The 16954-nt window shown below is 44.1% G+C and overlaps 1 protein-coding gene across 3 annotated transcripts in view; it reads right to left on the reverse strand.

Annotated features, from left to right (window-relative positions):
* Positions 1 to 10571: 10571 nt before the first annotated feature.
* The window catches only part of Fbxo38 (F-box protein 38), a 46183-nt gene continuing 39800 nt past the window's right edge, over positions 10572 to 16954 (reverse strand). For all 3 annotated transcript variants that reach the window (XM_038330351.2, XM_038330350.1, XM_038330349.2), the window contains exons 18-22: positions 14697 to 14863; positions 13312 to 13457; positions 12681 to 12784; positions 12217 to 12330; positions 10572 to 11388 (exon numbers count right to left, since the gene is read on the reverse strand). In XM_038330351.2, coding sequence (XP_038186279.1) covers positions 11210 to 11388; positions 12217 to 12330; positions 12681 to 12784; positions 13312 to 13457; positions 14697 to 14863 — 710 coding nt within the window. In that variant the 3' untranslated portion in view covers positions 10572 to 11209. The remainder of the gene's footprint in view (positions 11389 to 12216; positions 12331 to 12680; positions 12785 to 13311; positions 13458 to 14696; positions 14864 to 16954) is intronic.

Raw genomic sequence — 16954 nt, forward strand, 5'->3', positions numbered from 1 at the left:
CATTTACCGGTCCATGATGGGCACAGCGGTGTGGACAGGAGGCACTGACTTCATTAGCATCCCACACCCCTCAGTCATTGTCTCTGAGTTGCTGTGTTCCATACCCTGGAGCTCTTCCACGGAGCCTCCTTGCCTCTCCCCAGCCTTGCTGAACTCGGTGGGCCTGGCTCACATTACTCAGGCCTGTTCAGGGTTGAGGGGGAATGAGGTCCCACTGTCTCCTGCTGCCCCTGTTGCTCATTCTAATTCCCTGGATCAGAAAGGGTATTTGGCACAGTGAATGTAGCTGCAGCTGTGGCCTCTCCATCCTCCACATCTGGCTTCTGGGGAGGCCTTGCTGGGCAAACCACCTCTGCCATGAGCATACTCTTTTTCAGGTGAAAAAGGTACCCTGCTTCATCTGGAGGGACAGCTGCCCAACCCTGGGAAAGGCTTGACCTTCTGTGCCTGAATTGGTCTACCAGGAAGTTTTCTCAGAACTGCTCTTTGGGCTTCAAAGCCCCCAAAAGTTCATTAGCACAGAATAAGACAGTATTTGGCTTTCAGTAATTTTCCTTAGGAATTAGGCTCAGTACAAAATCTGGCTTCCAGTAATCAAGATGGACCTTTCCCTTTGTCATGCCATTCTCTTCCCAACTCTGTGTCGCTGTCCCACCTTCGGATGGACACTCTTCTCATGATGGTCTAAGTCACTTAGATCCTCCAAAGTCTTTCCTACTTCATAAAGATCGGGTCCCAGCAAAGGGCTCAGGTCCCCACTGAATCCAGTATTTCCCCACGTCTCTGGTGAACATGTCCTCTTAGGAGCTGGACATCATATTCGGCTTCCTTCATGTTTAGCTTCCTGAGTAGACTGTCTCTCCTCTATGGTCCTCCAGCCCGATTGATACCTATGAGGCCTCCGTTGCTGATGATCAAGTCTCTCTAATGGCTCCCTCTCATGAGCCAATCCACCAAGAACTGATTCCTTCTTTGCAGCCTCATGCTCTGCAGCTTGTGCCTCAAGGGTGGATGTGTGGTTACATCGCTCAGTTTCTCTGCTTCTCCAGCACCCACACTGAGCCCATCCGCCCCATGGCCCCCGGCTGCAAGAGATTCTGCCATTGCTTCTTTAAAGACTTTCCTCAGTTCCAGCAACTTTGGCATTAAGAATGCTTGGACTGCCATAGTCTTTGACACTGAACACTTGTTAACACCCTGACTATATGCTGAATTGGGGGGTTTTCCTTTCTCTGCATGCAAGGTCAGACACACACAGTGTCTTTTCTGCTTCTGGGTTGCTCTTTTTCTCACCGCTGCCTGACTCTTCCCAGGGATTCCAGGAAAGCCTCTGTATTACTATTTTTCATATTTGGAGCCCACTTTGGGCCCCTAGTCATAAAAATATAGCAGGCCAACACTTCCATTTCTTTACCTCTTTTATCCAATCTACCTGCTAAGTCAGAGGCCAGTGATGAATAAAGCAACAAACTTCATATCCCTTTCTCACTGCATCCCACCTTATACCTACAATCTCCCTTTGGGATGCCCCTCAGCCTTCGACAGATCTGGTAGTATCGATTACACTGGCCAAGCTGCCTCTACAGCTGCTCACCGGCACCACACCCTTGGTATGCTACTCCTGGGATTTGAAATGCCTGTTCTAGACATTTGACAGTTCTGAAAACATCTCCATACTCCCTGGAAAGGATCCCACCCATCAAGCAGGCTTGCCACCCCCTGGAAGAAGAATACCATCTTGGGATTTTTCCCATGGAGAGCGCCTGCCAAAGTGGCTACACCTTAGTGACATGTCTCACTAGCCCCACAAACCCTATAGAGATAGACCACCATGTCAAAATTTTCTCTGTAACCACCCCTGCCCCAGCCACATGGACACACACACACACACACACACACACACACACACACGATCCTCCTTCAGACTATGTGCAGGATAGTCAGTTGGTATGGAGGCAGTTGAATACTCAGGAGGGGGTGTAAACTATAAACAATTCCAGATGGGATTTTTTTTTCCCAGAGAGTACAGATGAATGCCCCAAGATGGCAGCTGCTTGGTTTGAAGGACAGTCCCTCAGAACACGAGTTGTGTGCATCTTCCCTCCTCAATCAAGGTCACAGGGTGTAGTCTGGCATCAGAAACCACAGCAGACAGTTGATTAACATTTTAGCAAGGGCAGCAGAAAGCTACTGTAAGGGCTTATTCAGGTCTAGCTTGCGACTGTTCGTGGGTTTACTCTGACAAGTGGCACAGGAACCGCTTTGGAAAAAGGAATCTGGGCCCTTGCCCCAGCTCTATCATTTGCTGTCTGTGGAGCCTAGGGCTCTCTCCCCTAGGATGCCATTCCCCTAGGATGCCATTTCCCCGCCTTTAACTTAGACAATCTAGGTGGGTGCTCTGGTTTTCCTTCTCTGTGTATATTCATCCCATTCCATTCCCACCTCTCTATGTCCTCAAATACATTCAAAAAAGGGGTGTGGAGAGGTGACACGGTGCCTCTGATGCCTTTGAAGGATGCCTGCTGAAACTCTTCTGCTCTCTTGCCTCCCTCCTTAGGTACACCGTTTTGCACAGTGGACATCACCAGGAACTGGAGAAACTGCCCATCCACAATGACCCAGAGTCCCTGGAGTCATGCTTTTGATTGATGACATGGTTTGCCATCGGGCTAGCCATTCCCATTCATATCTGCATGAAGAGGACACCCTGGACACACTCTTGACCCTGGTCATCACCAGTGACGCATGAAGTATAGGGTACCAGGGCCCAGTGAAGATACACAGAAGGTGGTGTTGAGTGGAACCTGGATCCAGCACATCAAGGGTTTCAGAATTGTGTGGGGACTTCAGGCATCATCAGACCCAGCGTCGTACCCAGAGCCCAAGGGGCACCTCTCATTGCATACTGACATGAGGTCAGTCTCTGCTCGCACCTCTCCAGGGACAGGAGCTCACTACCTCCTAATGCAGCCCCTTCTGTGGTGGGAACGCTCTAATCACGTGGAAGCTCTGTCGTTCGTTGGCACACGAGTCTGCTGTGCTCTAGCTTCTGTCAGGGCAGAGCAGTTCGGTCTCCTCTCTTCCTGTCAGAAAGCCTTAGATATTGGAAGGAAATGACCTGCCCCCCCCACACCCTCCCCTCAGTCTTCTCTCTCAGTGGAACACCTCCAGTTCCCTCTTCTTCCCAGCAGTCTTTTGGACTGCTTTGCTGGGTCCAGATGTCTGTCCAGAAGCACTGAAGTACTGACATGAAGAGCGTCAGGAAGTTTGGTTTACAGCTGCAAACATTTTTTTCTCCTTCCTTCCTTCCTTCCTTCCTTCCTTCCTTCCTTCCTTCCTTCCTTCTTTCCTTCCTTCTTTCCTTCCTTCCTCCCTCCCTCCATCCCTCCCTCCCCCTCCCTTCCTTATTTCTTATCATAGCATACTATAATATATAGTAATATATATATATAATATAATATGTATTACTATATAATATATAGTAATAGTTCCCCCTTCAGGACAGATTTTTAAAACTGTGCTTATGGTTTACCTTTGGATCCATTACCAAAGGATCTCTATACAGCTTGTGTGTGTGTGTGTGTGTGTGTGTGTTTGTTTGTGTGCGTGTGCATGCCCATACATGCACATGTGTGTAAACTTGTCATTTTCCCACTGGGTCATCTGGAATGAATCTTTGTTTGCTTCCCTTCCATGACATTAAACCTGGACCCTTATCGCTATGGACGCTGACAAGGGACAGTCATGACTCAAAAACTGAGGGGTGGGAGTAGGGGACTGGAAAGATGGCTCAGTGTTTAGGAGAACACTTGATACTCTGGCAGAAGACCCAAGTTTAGCTCCCAGCATCTACATAGTGGCTCACAACCATCTGTTACTCCAGTTCCAGGGAATCTGACACCACTCCTGACTGCCACAGGCTCCTGCATACACATGGTGCACAGACATACACTCAAGCAATTCAGCCCCCACTCACCCCAACACACTCACACACTCTAAGACAAAAAAATCCCCCAAACAACAGCAAAAAAAAAAAAAAACATTAAGGAAGGAAAGTGACTTGCTCCAATGGAGACTGTCTTTTAAGGATGGTTAGGGTCCTGTGTTTAACAACCCAATAGTCTAGTCCTAGGCCACTTGCTGCTTTGAGCAAAGAACAAACCCATCTTTCTGTATTGGGAACTGTCATTGAACCACAGCTTTGAAGCTACTATGCTTCCATCTTATAAACATTTTTGCAGAATGCTGTTTGTTCTAAACCCAAGAGATATTTTCTCTCCCATGCTAATGCTGTCATCACCTCCTTTGGCTTGGGTAAGTTATGTCTTTGAGAGAGAGAGAGAAAACTTGAAACTCACAAGAGTTTTTCTTTTATTTTTTTCTGATGACAAGGAACAGTTTGCTTTACTGCTGGTGAAATGCGGGGAATGGGGAAGGTGGGCATGGCCTGGCATTCTTTAGGCGGCACACTGTAAGATCAGGATGTATCCAGAGCTTCAACCAAAAGTTCTCCTTGCCCTGTTCTAACCCCTCATTCTTTCTCCCTCTTCTCTCTCCCACTCTTCCACACTTCTCACTTCTTTCTCCCCCTTATACTTTTTTGAGACAGGGTTTGTCGTTGCTCAGGCTGGCTTCAAACCTACTATGTAGCTGAGGTTGAACTGAACTCTGGCTCCCCCCACCTCCATCTTCCAAGTGTTGGGGCCACGGGTTTTAGTCATCACACCAAGTTTTCCTGGCCTTTCTATCTCCTGTGCCGTTTCTCTTCCACCTGTGATGACAGGTCACAATGGCATCCTTGTCTCTGAGAAGGATGGTCACCCCCCACAAAGCAATGAAGTTAAACCATCTGGGTTCAACATTGAAAGTCGCGTATCTCAAGACATTCCACAGCTCTTGGCAAACTAAGGATAGTCACCATACTTAGGACACCTTTCTATACTGAAAACCAGTAAACCATTTAGATCTGAGTCCCTTTCTCTCTTTTCATTAAAAAAAAAAAAACTGAAGAAAGGAACTAGGGACAAAATGACATGGTGACAGACCAAATGCAAATTCATGAGACAAGACTGGATTCATTCTATCTGGAGAGCTGCTATTATAGCATTAGTTCCATCCATGGCTTCCAGGAATCCAGACAATCCAGACAACTTGAGGGTGGAGGACACAGAAGACATACAGCGGTCCAGGCTTCAAGGAGACCTAAACCTGTCCTCTTCCTAAAAAGTCCTCTTTCAGGAAGGCTGCTGTTAGGATGAGATAGGAAAGGGGAGGCTGTGGTCCAGTTACTCTGGCCAGATGAACCCTGGCAACCACTTGGATGTTTAATGAAGTCTGTCTCCATGCCAGGGATAAAGGGATTCACTGTGTTTCTCTCCATTTGACTTTGCAGTCCATAGACATGCCCCGTTCTGAAAATCCCAGCCCATTATGCTGGGAGCCAGAATGATTCAAGGCTCAGAGATCCTGATGAAAGGAAAAAGGAGGGCATGTTAGTTCTTTTCCTTGCCCAGGAGCAGACTTGGCAAGGCCCAGTCTGAGGCCTGGGCCTTGAAGGAGTTAAGGCTTCAGTTCCTGGGAAACCAGTTTCCCCTCTGAAGGGCTGTGGTTATCAGTCCTAAGGCAGCTGTAGCAGCAATAGCCTGTGTTTTCTCGTCAACATTGATTTAGCTTTCTATCGACCTTGGCCATTCTCCCTCAGAAAATAGGATACAAGAGATGCTTTACTTCTTAAATAAGCTTGCTTGGCATAAGACACAGCTTGTGCAAATCCTCTCAGTCCTGGTTTTCCTATCTTCTCTTCTGGCCATCCCACTTAGAAGGCTGTCACCGAAGAACAACCTGCTGGTCCAGGTCACCAGCCCTCTCCATTAGCAACTAGAAAGTAAAAGAAATAAAACCTACAAAGTATTGGTTAAAACAAATGAACAAAACCAACTTTCAGATTTCAGCTTTGCCTCTCAGTAACATTTCCACTTCCTGCTTGCTCTACCCTGAAACAACTCTCTGGGAAATGGGGTAGGGCAGGGGCATTGTGGGTAGGTGAGGGAGGGGACTCCAGTGAGAGACCAGAGAGTGGCAACAACCAAATTACCTTTGATGCAGCCTTCAAGTGAGAATGAAGTGTCATCCCGGTGCTGTGCTGCCCAGCGATTTCTCTTTGGCATTGTGGCTCTCTTAGGTGAGCAATGGAAGGTGATTTTCTTTCCCTCTTTCCTGCAATTGGTTGTGCTCAAAAGCTGCCCCTAGGAGGAAAACAAGTGTTATTTGCCCCCTTTGGCCAAAAGTGGACTCTTGGCACACAACCTAGGAAACCAAGACTAAGAATTGGATTTGAACGTAGACAGAATCTGAAGACCTGGTTCAGGCACACTGCTGCTCTGATCTGAGCGGAACTTGCTTCACTTATTCTACAAAATGCGGACGGTCTCTGAGCTGGCTGGATCTGCGTGAACGTCCCAACACGGGTCACCAAAAGCCACTGTTACAAGTTTTGCTGAAGACATGCTTTGCCTGTACTGTTAATTATGTAAAATCTTCATTTCACTTACAGAAATTTAGTTTAGAAGGAAACGCTTTACCAGACCCAAAATAGAAAATCAGCTTTATTTGCTGTGAATGGAAAGCAGCCATAGAGATAAATAAAAATAACACCAGGCTGTTACATTCTAACCAGATGTCAATACTCAGAGCATGTCCCCTGCCTCTTCATGTCCCAGGAAGACAAACACGTCCCGGTAGAGTCTCCCTATCTCCTCTCTGGGAGTTGGAAATATCGAAAGAATTTAAACTGAATCCCAAGCTATAGGAATTCATCCATTTAGTACAAATTACATTCCATGTTTTTGGAAACAAAGATAGAAGGGAAACAAATTGCTTACTATTTTTATTAGCATTACACTTAATCCAGGTTGTGTCTCCTTTAGCTCCTTCTGAATTTAATGAATAGTAAGACAACAACAAGAGAAGCTAACTAACAAACTCCTTTCCACTGAGTGTTTGGTTAAGTGCTTTTCATGGATTTTCTCATAACCACCTTTACTGCAAGTACCAAAATTACTCCCAACTAAAAGTGAGCAAACCTCAGCAGGGAAAACATCTGGTGACGGACCTGACAGGTATGGACGTGGAATGGCGGCCCAGGCCTCCCGTTTTCTCAGTCCACCATCATCAACACTCCCTCTGGCCTTCAATGGGGGATGCACTGAAGTACTGGGCAGTGCTAGAAGAGAGCAGGGGACAAGCTCTTTGTTCACATGGCCCACGTCCCTCCCCTATCACCTTGGGACCCAGAGCTGTGCCTGTTCTGGTCTGAGCTCTGCCATCCACTTGCTCTATTGTATCTTCCCTGGACATCCTTTCCATAATTAAATCAAATGATGGAGGTACTCTGGTCCAGGGATGAGCAGCAGGAAGGCTCTCTGCCCTGAGATTACTGAGCAGCCAGCAACAGACTGGGGCAAAATGGTTGAACCCTGAATATTGCAAACCTTCATCAAGGCCCCCTGCAGAAGGCGATCTGAATTCTCCGTACTTCTTGGTTGAACTATTTGGATGCAAGCCTGATTTTCTTAGTATCTGCTCGCCACTAGGGGCATTTTACAGTTCATCTGCCCTTTCCCAAGTTCTCAGAACCTCACAACAGCTTGTGGTGTGATTACTGGTTCATTTTTATAGACAAGACTTGGTCACAGCAAGTGACTTGCCCAAGGAAATGTGGCAAATGGATGGAAACACATTAGGTCCTCCTATCCTCCTAGGTAAATTATGGTTTATATAAATGATGCATTTATGTAGTCTATTCCCACTATTAAAAAAAAGCCCCATAACACTGATAAGGTAAATACTCTTGACCCCAGTTCGGTGCCATTCCATTCTCAAGGTGGGTGGGGGTGGGGACTTATCACTTGGCATATGTAGTTCAGTAATATGTGGTTGTGCGCTGTTGTTTACAACTAAGGTAATGCTGTATGTGATCCACGATTTGCCTCTCAGCAGTCAGCCCTGCACATCACTTCACACCAGTACACGTGTTTCATGCTGCCAGTCTTGCAGAGTGGGAGATTCAGTACCCGACTGCATTCAATGTCTTCCACGAGGTCAGCTGGACTGGTTTCAGGATGAAGTGGCAGCTAAGACTCGGCCGTTGCGCTGTGGGCAAGAGCCAACCTCACAATGGGACTCACCTGATTTCCTTCCCCTTGGAGGGATTCTTTGGAGTCAGACTGATAAACACCTGCTTCCAGTAATCCTAAGCACCTGCTTTTGATCAAGGTATCTACCTATATTGCTAAATTGGACGTGAACAAGCTTAGGAGGCGTGGTAACCAACTCAAGATGCTAGTGTCAAGTGTGGCCTCCTCTCTAAGGCCTGTCTAGTTCTCAAAGATCGCTATCCTAGGATATGGTCTAAGGGACATTAAGGAAATATTAAAGGAAAAAAAAACCATGAAAATAAACTGACAAAAACCACACACACACACACACACACACACACACAAACCCCGAAAACCAAGCAAACCTTTTTTTTTTTTTTTTTTTCGAGACAGGGTTTCCCTGTAGTTTCTAGAGCCTGTCCTGGAACTAGCTCTTGTAGACCAGGCTGGCCTCGAACTCTGACTTTTATAATAAACTTGGGATTATACTGGACGCTCCCGCTGAACCCTCACCCCTGCCTGGTGGGGGTGGGTAACTATTATCACTTTACAGATGACCAAATTACAAATGACCAAAAGAGAGGCTCCAGCTCTGGGCTCTTCACCACAGAGCACTGTCTCTTGGTGAGAGCTGTTGTCTGAGGAAGTCAGAATCTGAATCCAGGACTTCTGACTCCATGTACTAAGTCACTTGAAGAATCAGTGTCGGCTATTGTTTAAAGTATTAGACCCATATACTGGGCCTGGCAGCATGAGATCCACAGTTCTTTTTGTTACTGACACTCAGTCAGAGGTCATCTGTGAACTATTTAAGGTCTTTTAAAAGCAGACCTTTGTACCACAAGGCTGGCGGCATAACTGAATGGATGGAAAGCTCAGCTGTCCGTCAGGTGTTGGTAAACTGGCCAAGATGCAGTCTGTAAACCTTCAGAATGGTTTTTACTTTTTAGTATGTCTCGGTTGAAATCCAAGAGTACTATTTTGTGATGTGACTATTATGTGGAATTCAATTTTCTGTCTATAAATAAAGTTTTGTCACAATATGGCCATCTTTGTGTGCTGTTCATGGCTTACACATCAGAGGTCTATGGCTCACTGAACATAAAATATTAACTCTCTAGCCCACACACTTGCTGACCTTGCTATAAGACAGTCACTCCTACCTATTTGTTCATAGTTACCAAGTGTCTGAGAGTGGGTGGCTTCCACTCTTGTGTTTTTGGTTGTCTACCTTCAGCATCTTTATTAATGATCTTAGGGCCCCTTTGTATTCAAGGAGTCTGTGATGACTGGAAACTGAGTAAAGTTAAAAAGCAGCGACCTCTTGTGGCCAATGTAAGCATTTTTTATCTGAGGGCCTTGCTAGAGCCAGGGTGAAACTAGAGGGGTTGGTTCAAAATATTCTGCATTTGTTTCCTGCCTCTTACTGAGCCATTATAACCTGAGCAGTGAACTAAAAAGCTAAAAAACAATGCAATGACCCCTGAATTTGGGTGACAGTTATGTACCTCAATCTGTGGGGAGGCTGGAGATCTGTACGACTTTGTTGACTCTCCAAGGGAGGCCTTACCACCTCTGATGACTGCATGGAGAGGAGACTGGATGAGGTGAGGGGGCGGGAGAAGGGGAGGAAAGGGTAACTGGGCTAGTATGCAAAATTAAAAAATTTTAAATAAAAAAGTGCTAAAAAAAGAACCCCGATGCAACCAAAAGATGAACTATCAAATTATATTTAAGATGTTTAAAAACCTTGCATGTCAAGAATTTTAAAAGATTTGAAGTAAAGACACGGGCACCTGTCACCCAGGAGTTCAGCGTTAGGGAAGCTCACCAGCACTCTTGCCTGTCCGTCTATACAGTAGGGATCATAAGCCAAATTCACGTCCTATCCAGCAAACACCAAGTCCTCATCATGGATGACTGATATTTTCCTCTCTTGGCCTCAATCCCCGGGAAAAGGAAGGGGCTGAACAAATTCTGAAAGACCTGACCATTTCGAGACCATAATTCCTTTGAGCCTTTGGCTTCTGAAGCCTGTTAAAGGTCACTTATTTATCTAATGGCAAAGCCATTTGGTGATGCCCCCGAGAGTGAACAGCACCACCGCCGTAAGAGGCGTTCTGCCGCAGCTCTGCGTGTGCTGCACTGCTCATGGCCACACTTTGAGATGGGATGGGAAAGTGGACACCAGTGCCGAGTCAGACACCACACACTGCTTCTCTGTGTAGCACTGCTACCGTAAAATACACTGCTTCTCTGTGTAGCACTGCTACCGTAAAATACACTGCTTCTCTGTGTAGCACTGCTACCGTAAAATACACTGCTTCTCTGTGTAGCACTGCTACCGTAAAATACACTGCTTCTCTGTGTAGCACTGCTACCGTAAAATACGGTTTCAAGTCCATGGCAACAATAAAGTTTTTACTAAATGTTTATTTTTATGTTGGAGACAAAGCATATACACAATTGAATGCGGAAATAAATAACTAGAAATGCTCTGAAACTTTCTATTTGCCCTCCAAATTCATTTTTTAAGTTTGTGGATCTTTTCATTTAAAGAAATATGCCAAATATAAACACTAAGAAAAACAGAAGCCCACCATAGTACAGAGACAGCCTTCTCTGACTGAGGGTTAGTTGGCATTTTAATAAGGAAACACACAGGACACAGCACTCTGTAGCACTGACGCAGATGCTCTGCTGAAGGAGAAAAGGCACAGACTGAAGGGACAATGGCGAGTAGCAGAGAAAATGGGCTCAGTCACACGGCACTGAGAACTAAGTCAGGAAAAGGGAACAAAATCAATTGTCAATTATCTGCCTTCATTCAAATGACTTCTTTAAATTAAGATGTATAAACATAGGATATAAAGATGTTACTTTTGGAAGTGTCTTTGTATATTTCTTCTATATATAAATCTTTGTATACAATTTCCATGTTCCTTATATATCTCCTATATAACAAACTGAGCCAGGGCCTCCCAATTCCAAGCCCGAAGTTCCTGTGTAGTCTTCTTGACCGTTCTGAGGCAGAAGAGCCAGGGAAGGTCTCTTTAAATGTAGTCGTCTTCAACTGGCTCTCCATTGACATCACAGTAGTGGATAAAAATCGCCACCACTCGCTGAAATACGCCCCTTTTCATCTGGCGCATCTCTGAGATCTCCTCTCCTATTGTCTCCATACAAATGTCTGCAGACAGCTGTCCTTTCCTTCGAGGAGCATAGATGGTACCTGGGAAACAGCAAAGAGAGGAGAAAAGACGTAAATGAATCACCGGGTCCATTTCCTGTACCACAACGTAGCTGACCCAAGGACAGCTCACAGAATTTGTCCTCGCTGGACAGCTCACAGAATTTGTCCTCGCTACTTCAGTTTTATATCAGAGCTGATATCTAAGACAGCAGACATGATCAAAGTCCTCAGGTAAAAATAATGCACCAAGGAGTAAATTACACTAAGTACAACTAAAAAAACTCACTTCTTTATACATATTTATTTCAAAGTTTTGCCTATAGGTAAATATACAAATATGTTAAAACTTAGAAAAAAATTATTAAAAGCTTCCCCCCAAATTTCTATACTTAAATCACAATAAGCTGCAGTGACACAATGCTTCCATAAGCAGGCAATTAATTAGTATAACTGACCAATCTGAACTGCTGTTTGTAAATTCTTCAGTAAAGATCAATGAGTTTGTCAGGTGCAGTTGCACGTGCTGAACATAATCCCAGCAACTTGGACTAGGCATTCAAGGCCAGACTCGCTACACAGCCAAGCTTGGAGGCAAGTTTGGGCTACGTGAGAATCTTTCTCAAGAAGCAAACTTCGAAGTGGTTTTGTAAGGCTGCCGTATTTTTCATTAGGTCCTGAGTTAAATCTCCAGCGTATATCCATATGTACCATAAAACAAAACAACTAAATGCATAGGAAACCTGAAGGGATTCGGGATTCCCATCGTGTGGACACAGCAAACCCACTGTGCATCTGTTGCTATTTACTATTTAACACACGAGGACAGACTCAAGCTAGAGAACACAAGTTAGATAAGGTCATAATTACTCTCTTCGTCATCTTCAAAATCGTATCTGGCGAAGCTGTTGGGCTCTGCTGCCCGCAGTGACCTCAGCCAAGGGAAGTCAGAAATCATGGAATATGGTGCTCCATCCACAACACCTGAAATAAGCAGACAGCTATCAAAGTCCCGTTGGCATAGAAACAGTGATAGCAGCAAACTAGACCTAAGCAGTTACAGCTGGGTATAGAGACTGAGCCAGCTGTCTTCAAAGGTGTTTCTAACCACTACAATTCTTAATTTTGATCTACTTTTTGTGTGTCAACAGATTCTGGTTATTCTAGGGGTGGTAAAGACACAGACAGATGAATATTAATCCAGCCTCTGTTTCTTGCAGAGATTCAAACCCAATCTGATGAATTCTAAGGTGCTCCATGTCTCCCCTAAGGCATGACCCTCCCATCTAGTTCAAAGCTTGAAATTTAACTCCCCAATCTAGGTAAATTCTTACCCTCTAAAGTGTAAATTTCTCTCCCCCAGGGGTACTTAGGGTACTTCTTTAAATCTTCTTCAGTCCGAGTGGCTTCCAGGAAAAATTCATATTTAATGAGTTCTCTGGAGGCAACAGGAGAAAAAAAATCTGGTAAATAAACTGAAAAAGAATGCTGGAGAGAAAGCAACTGTCTGGACCATTCAAGCTTAGATTCTACCAACAACCTCAGGTAGAAAGACAACTCTCTGTCATCACCAATGACTCCACACAGAGAGCAAGTCTAACCTACATTCATGGAAGTCTCTGGGCAAATACCTTGTATATTGAGGGTACTTAGTACACTGTTTATAAGATTAAAAACAATTTTCTGTAAAGTCTCAAGACTGTCATTAACTTGAATTTTTGGCATCCTCCATGTCTGGAGAAATAACACGTGTATGCGGTTTCTTAGGATTTTTTCTCTAAGTTTGAATAAAATGTTATATAAACACATGCATGATTTTAAGTTTGAAATTGAAGCTTTTCTACACATTTATGTCATGCCAAGTCTACTTAAAAAGCCCAATTGGAATGATTTAAAATAAATCAGAATTTGCTCCTAAAAGCAACCAATGGGAGAGCTATGAAAAAGTGCCACAGAGTCACTTACTGATTGATATTGGCTATAGTGTCCATCCAGTTGCGAATGCGCACCTTGTTCCGCACATTGGGAGGATTACTGAACTCATGGATGATACAAATGTGATAGGGGTAGGGGCCACTAAACAGCTTCTGCTCCAAAGTTAGTGTATCTACCTGTGGAAGACACCAGAAAAAGGTTTTCGGACTAATAAGTCTGAGACATCTGAAGACCTTAAAAAGCTTTAGTTTTGAAATGCCTGGCTGATTTAGAAATCAAATAATAGCTCCATCTCAGAGCACAGCTTGCCATGTTTGGATTAAGACTTAGAGAATTCTTTGCACAGCGGACTCAGCAATTTCCCCCTCACTGCTGTGTAGGAACCTGGTAAGTCAGAGAGCTGACTCAGGTGATCGCCTTCAACTCCACATCACCAGAGGCTGCCCTTCACAGGTGTCGCTCCAGGCTGCTTTACAGAACCAAACAATCTCTAAGTTTGAAGGACAAAGTGTTTCTTTTCTCATTACAGACTCTGTGCTGACAGTGCATTCTCGTGGATGCCCTTCTGCATCTTGAACTTTCAGGGAAACATGAATTTAACTCTTTCACAGAAAGGAAAACTTGCTTAAGGAAGAAAAACATCATCTAGTTTTAATCATGTAGCTAGTTTTGAGTATTAATACACTTATGAATTTGATTAACTAATTTTAGGAGCCTAAATCTCAAGAGTCCAAGAGTTGTTTAATATTTCATTCTGGCGCAGGGCGGTGGTGGCGCATGCCTTTAATCCCAGCACTTGGGAGGCAGAGGCAGGCGGATCTCTGTGAGTTCGAGACCAGCCTGGTCTACAAGAGCTAGTTCCAGGACAGGCTCCAAAGCCACAGAGAAACCCTGTCTCGAAAAACCAAAAAAAAAAAAAAAAAAAAAAAAAAAAAAAATTTCATTCTGGCAACAAGCATCATCCTACATACACACTTAACTTCCAATAAAAATTACAGCTATCATACTATTGTTTAAGGTACACCAGCAACTGTCCTAGTATATCATATATATTAGCTAAAACACCACAAAAAATTATAATATGATTCTAATTTTACACATAACAAATTAAGAGACAGATGTTAAAGAACTTGCTCCATGCCAAAGGAGAATCTGAACCAGGAAGTCTGTGATCTGAGCACATGCTCTTAGTCAACAGGCCACCTCCAGCCTGCCGAAGGAGGCCATGCAACTGCTAGGAGTCCCTAAAGGGTTAGCAGCAAAGCATTAACATGCAATATTGGCAAGAAAATCTGGTTTGCTTATAAAAGCTCAACAGATTTTAAAGAATCATTATTGAAGATTGAACAAAACAGACTTCATAAACAAATATTAGTACAAGGTGTACTTTATCATAAAAAAGCAGAGCTCGTTACCTGCTGCATTGGACGCAGGTAGATGATGCGGTTCCTCTCTGGTGGCATCTTCAGTATTTGATCTAGGACCTGATCCATATTTAGTTTCTTGCACTGTGCATAGTCAAATCGGTTTACAATCGGTGCATTTTCTACTTTTAAATGTTTCAGTACCCTGCACCTTGTAGCTATAAAAAAAAGCAATAAATGCTATAAATAATTCACACAAGAGTGCAAAGCATAGAGTCCTAGAATCTTCTCTGGGAAACCCTGGCCCAGGCACTGTGTTTGTGAACACAGGTACTATGCTGGTCAAATACAAATAACAGCTAAGAGATGACACCGTGACTCAATTCAGAAGCTGGCTATCCTCATGTCAGAGATAGCAAGGCCCCTCTTCCTTCTAATACTGTCTATTAAAGAAATGAAGTCCTAGAAGTTGACCTGCCCAGGAGACATTTAATGCTGAAGAACTACTGAATGGCATAACTACATAGTTAAAGGCCACACCTACAACAATTCACAAATATTACCTTGTATTTAATGATAAAACTGAACAGAGTTAATTTTAATTCCTGTCACAAATATAGAAACAGATCTTGAGAAAAGGCACAGCACTATGTGAACTCTAAAGTCTTCGGCTAGGGATTTCAGCACTGTGCAAAGATCTACTGGAAACATTACCTAAAACGTGATTCTTCTTGTTCAGCACAGCAAACATCAAGTCAGAGGGAGAAGTATCTGCTCCTCACCTCACAAACATCACTACGCTGATACACCAACTTCACCCCATCCCTTCTCCTTCCCTGCTGTAAATCACATAGTTCATCTGGAGAGAGGGTTAAATGGACGCAACTGTACAACCACAAAGCTGATTCGCCTGACTTTTTAAACTTTCATAAAGGTCTACAAGATCTTCAACACAAACACCTTCATCTTCCAGAGCACTCGACCCTATAACTAACTTCCATGTTTAACTACTGCCAGCATCCTGCCTTCAGGCTCACTGTATCCTCTGTTACATAGAAAAAGGAGGAATTAGACAGAAATAAAGAAGAGAGAGTGAACCAGACTGTGATACGGACCTGATGGCTCTCTGCTGTAAAACCAGACAAAGCTTAGACCTCATCTCACTTAGGCATCCCATTTGCCATTAACTTAGCTGCTGTCTAGAGGTTGAGCTACTTTTCTAAGACCCTGTGTCTCAGACACACTGAACTACACACCTTGCTTTCAAGGACAGAAGGTGGACCCTATGATCTACATCAGCAGGATGAGGACGATGCAGGAGAATCATGGGGCAAAGCACAGCACTAAGACCAGTGGCACTCTCTAAGAAGTGCTTCATTACTTTGAGAGGTTGATATAGCAAAGGAGAGTGTTTGGAAGTTGTTTTAGATACCCAGAGGCAGAGGGTGGACTCCTGAGCAAGTTAGGAAGGGCAAGCCTATAGTATGCATTCAGAGCTTTCTGTTTCAGGAAGAAACTCCAAATGGAGGTAGTGACTTGATCAGATATTCTATGGCATAAACCTTGTTGGTTGAAAGAAAAATATTCAAATTTCTGCAGCATGAACAGAGTCTGACATCTTATAGAAATCAGGGGAGAGAGTCATATCTGTCCTTTTTATATTCGCCTACTTTGATGACATATTTGGAAGGTGCCTTTTAATGGAATTAATGGGATTTCTTTGTTTACCATATAATAAAAACTCAGAGTCAGATATTGGGGTTCAACCTAAAAATCAGAAAAGCAAGGCAGCCAAGCCACTAGAAGTGTTAGCTCTACTAAGGCTGGGTGCCTGTAGACTAAGCAGTCAGAGCCTCTCTCCTCCCATTTTATACTCCCTCTAGTGCTGGCATTAAAGGCACGACTCCCTAGTACTGAGATTAAAGGTGTGCGCCACCACCACCTGGATTTGTTTTTGCATTGATCTTGTGCAGCCTAGGGTGGCCTTGAATTCAGAGATCCATCTGCCTCTGTCTCCCAAATCCTGGGATTGAAGGTGTGTGCCACTACTGCCTGACCTCTAGTGGCTTAGCTTGGCCCTTCTGATCTTTAGGCAAGCTTTATTTATTAAAACACAATAAAATATCACTATAATCACCAGTACCACAGGACACAGAAAATGTAACTAAACTGTTTTAACAATTTTTCTGAAATACTAACAGAAAGTGGCATCTGCTAGATGTTTCCTTCAAGACAGATTCTTGCTCCGTGGCCCAAGCTGGCACTGGGTTCACGGCAATCCTGTTTCAGCCTCTTAAGTACTAAGATTA

Source organism: Arvicola amphibius, chromosome 5, assembly GCF_903992535.2.
Source record: "Arvicola amphibius chromosome 5, mArvAmp1.2, whole genome shotgun sequence".
Lineage (NCBI taxonomy): Eukaryota > Metazoa > Chordata > Mammalia > Rodentia > Cricetidae > Arvicola > Arvicola amphibius.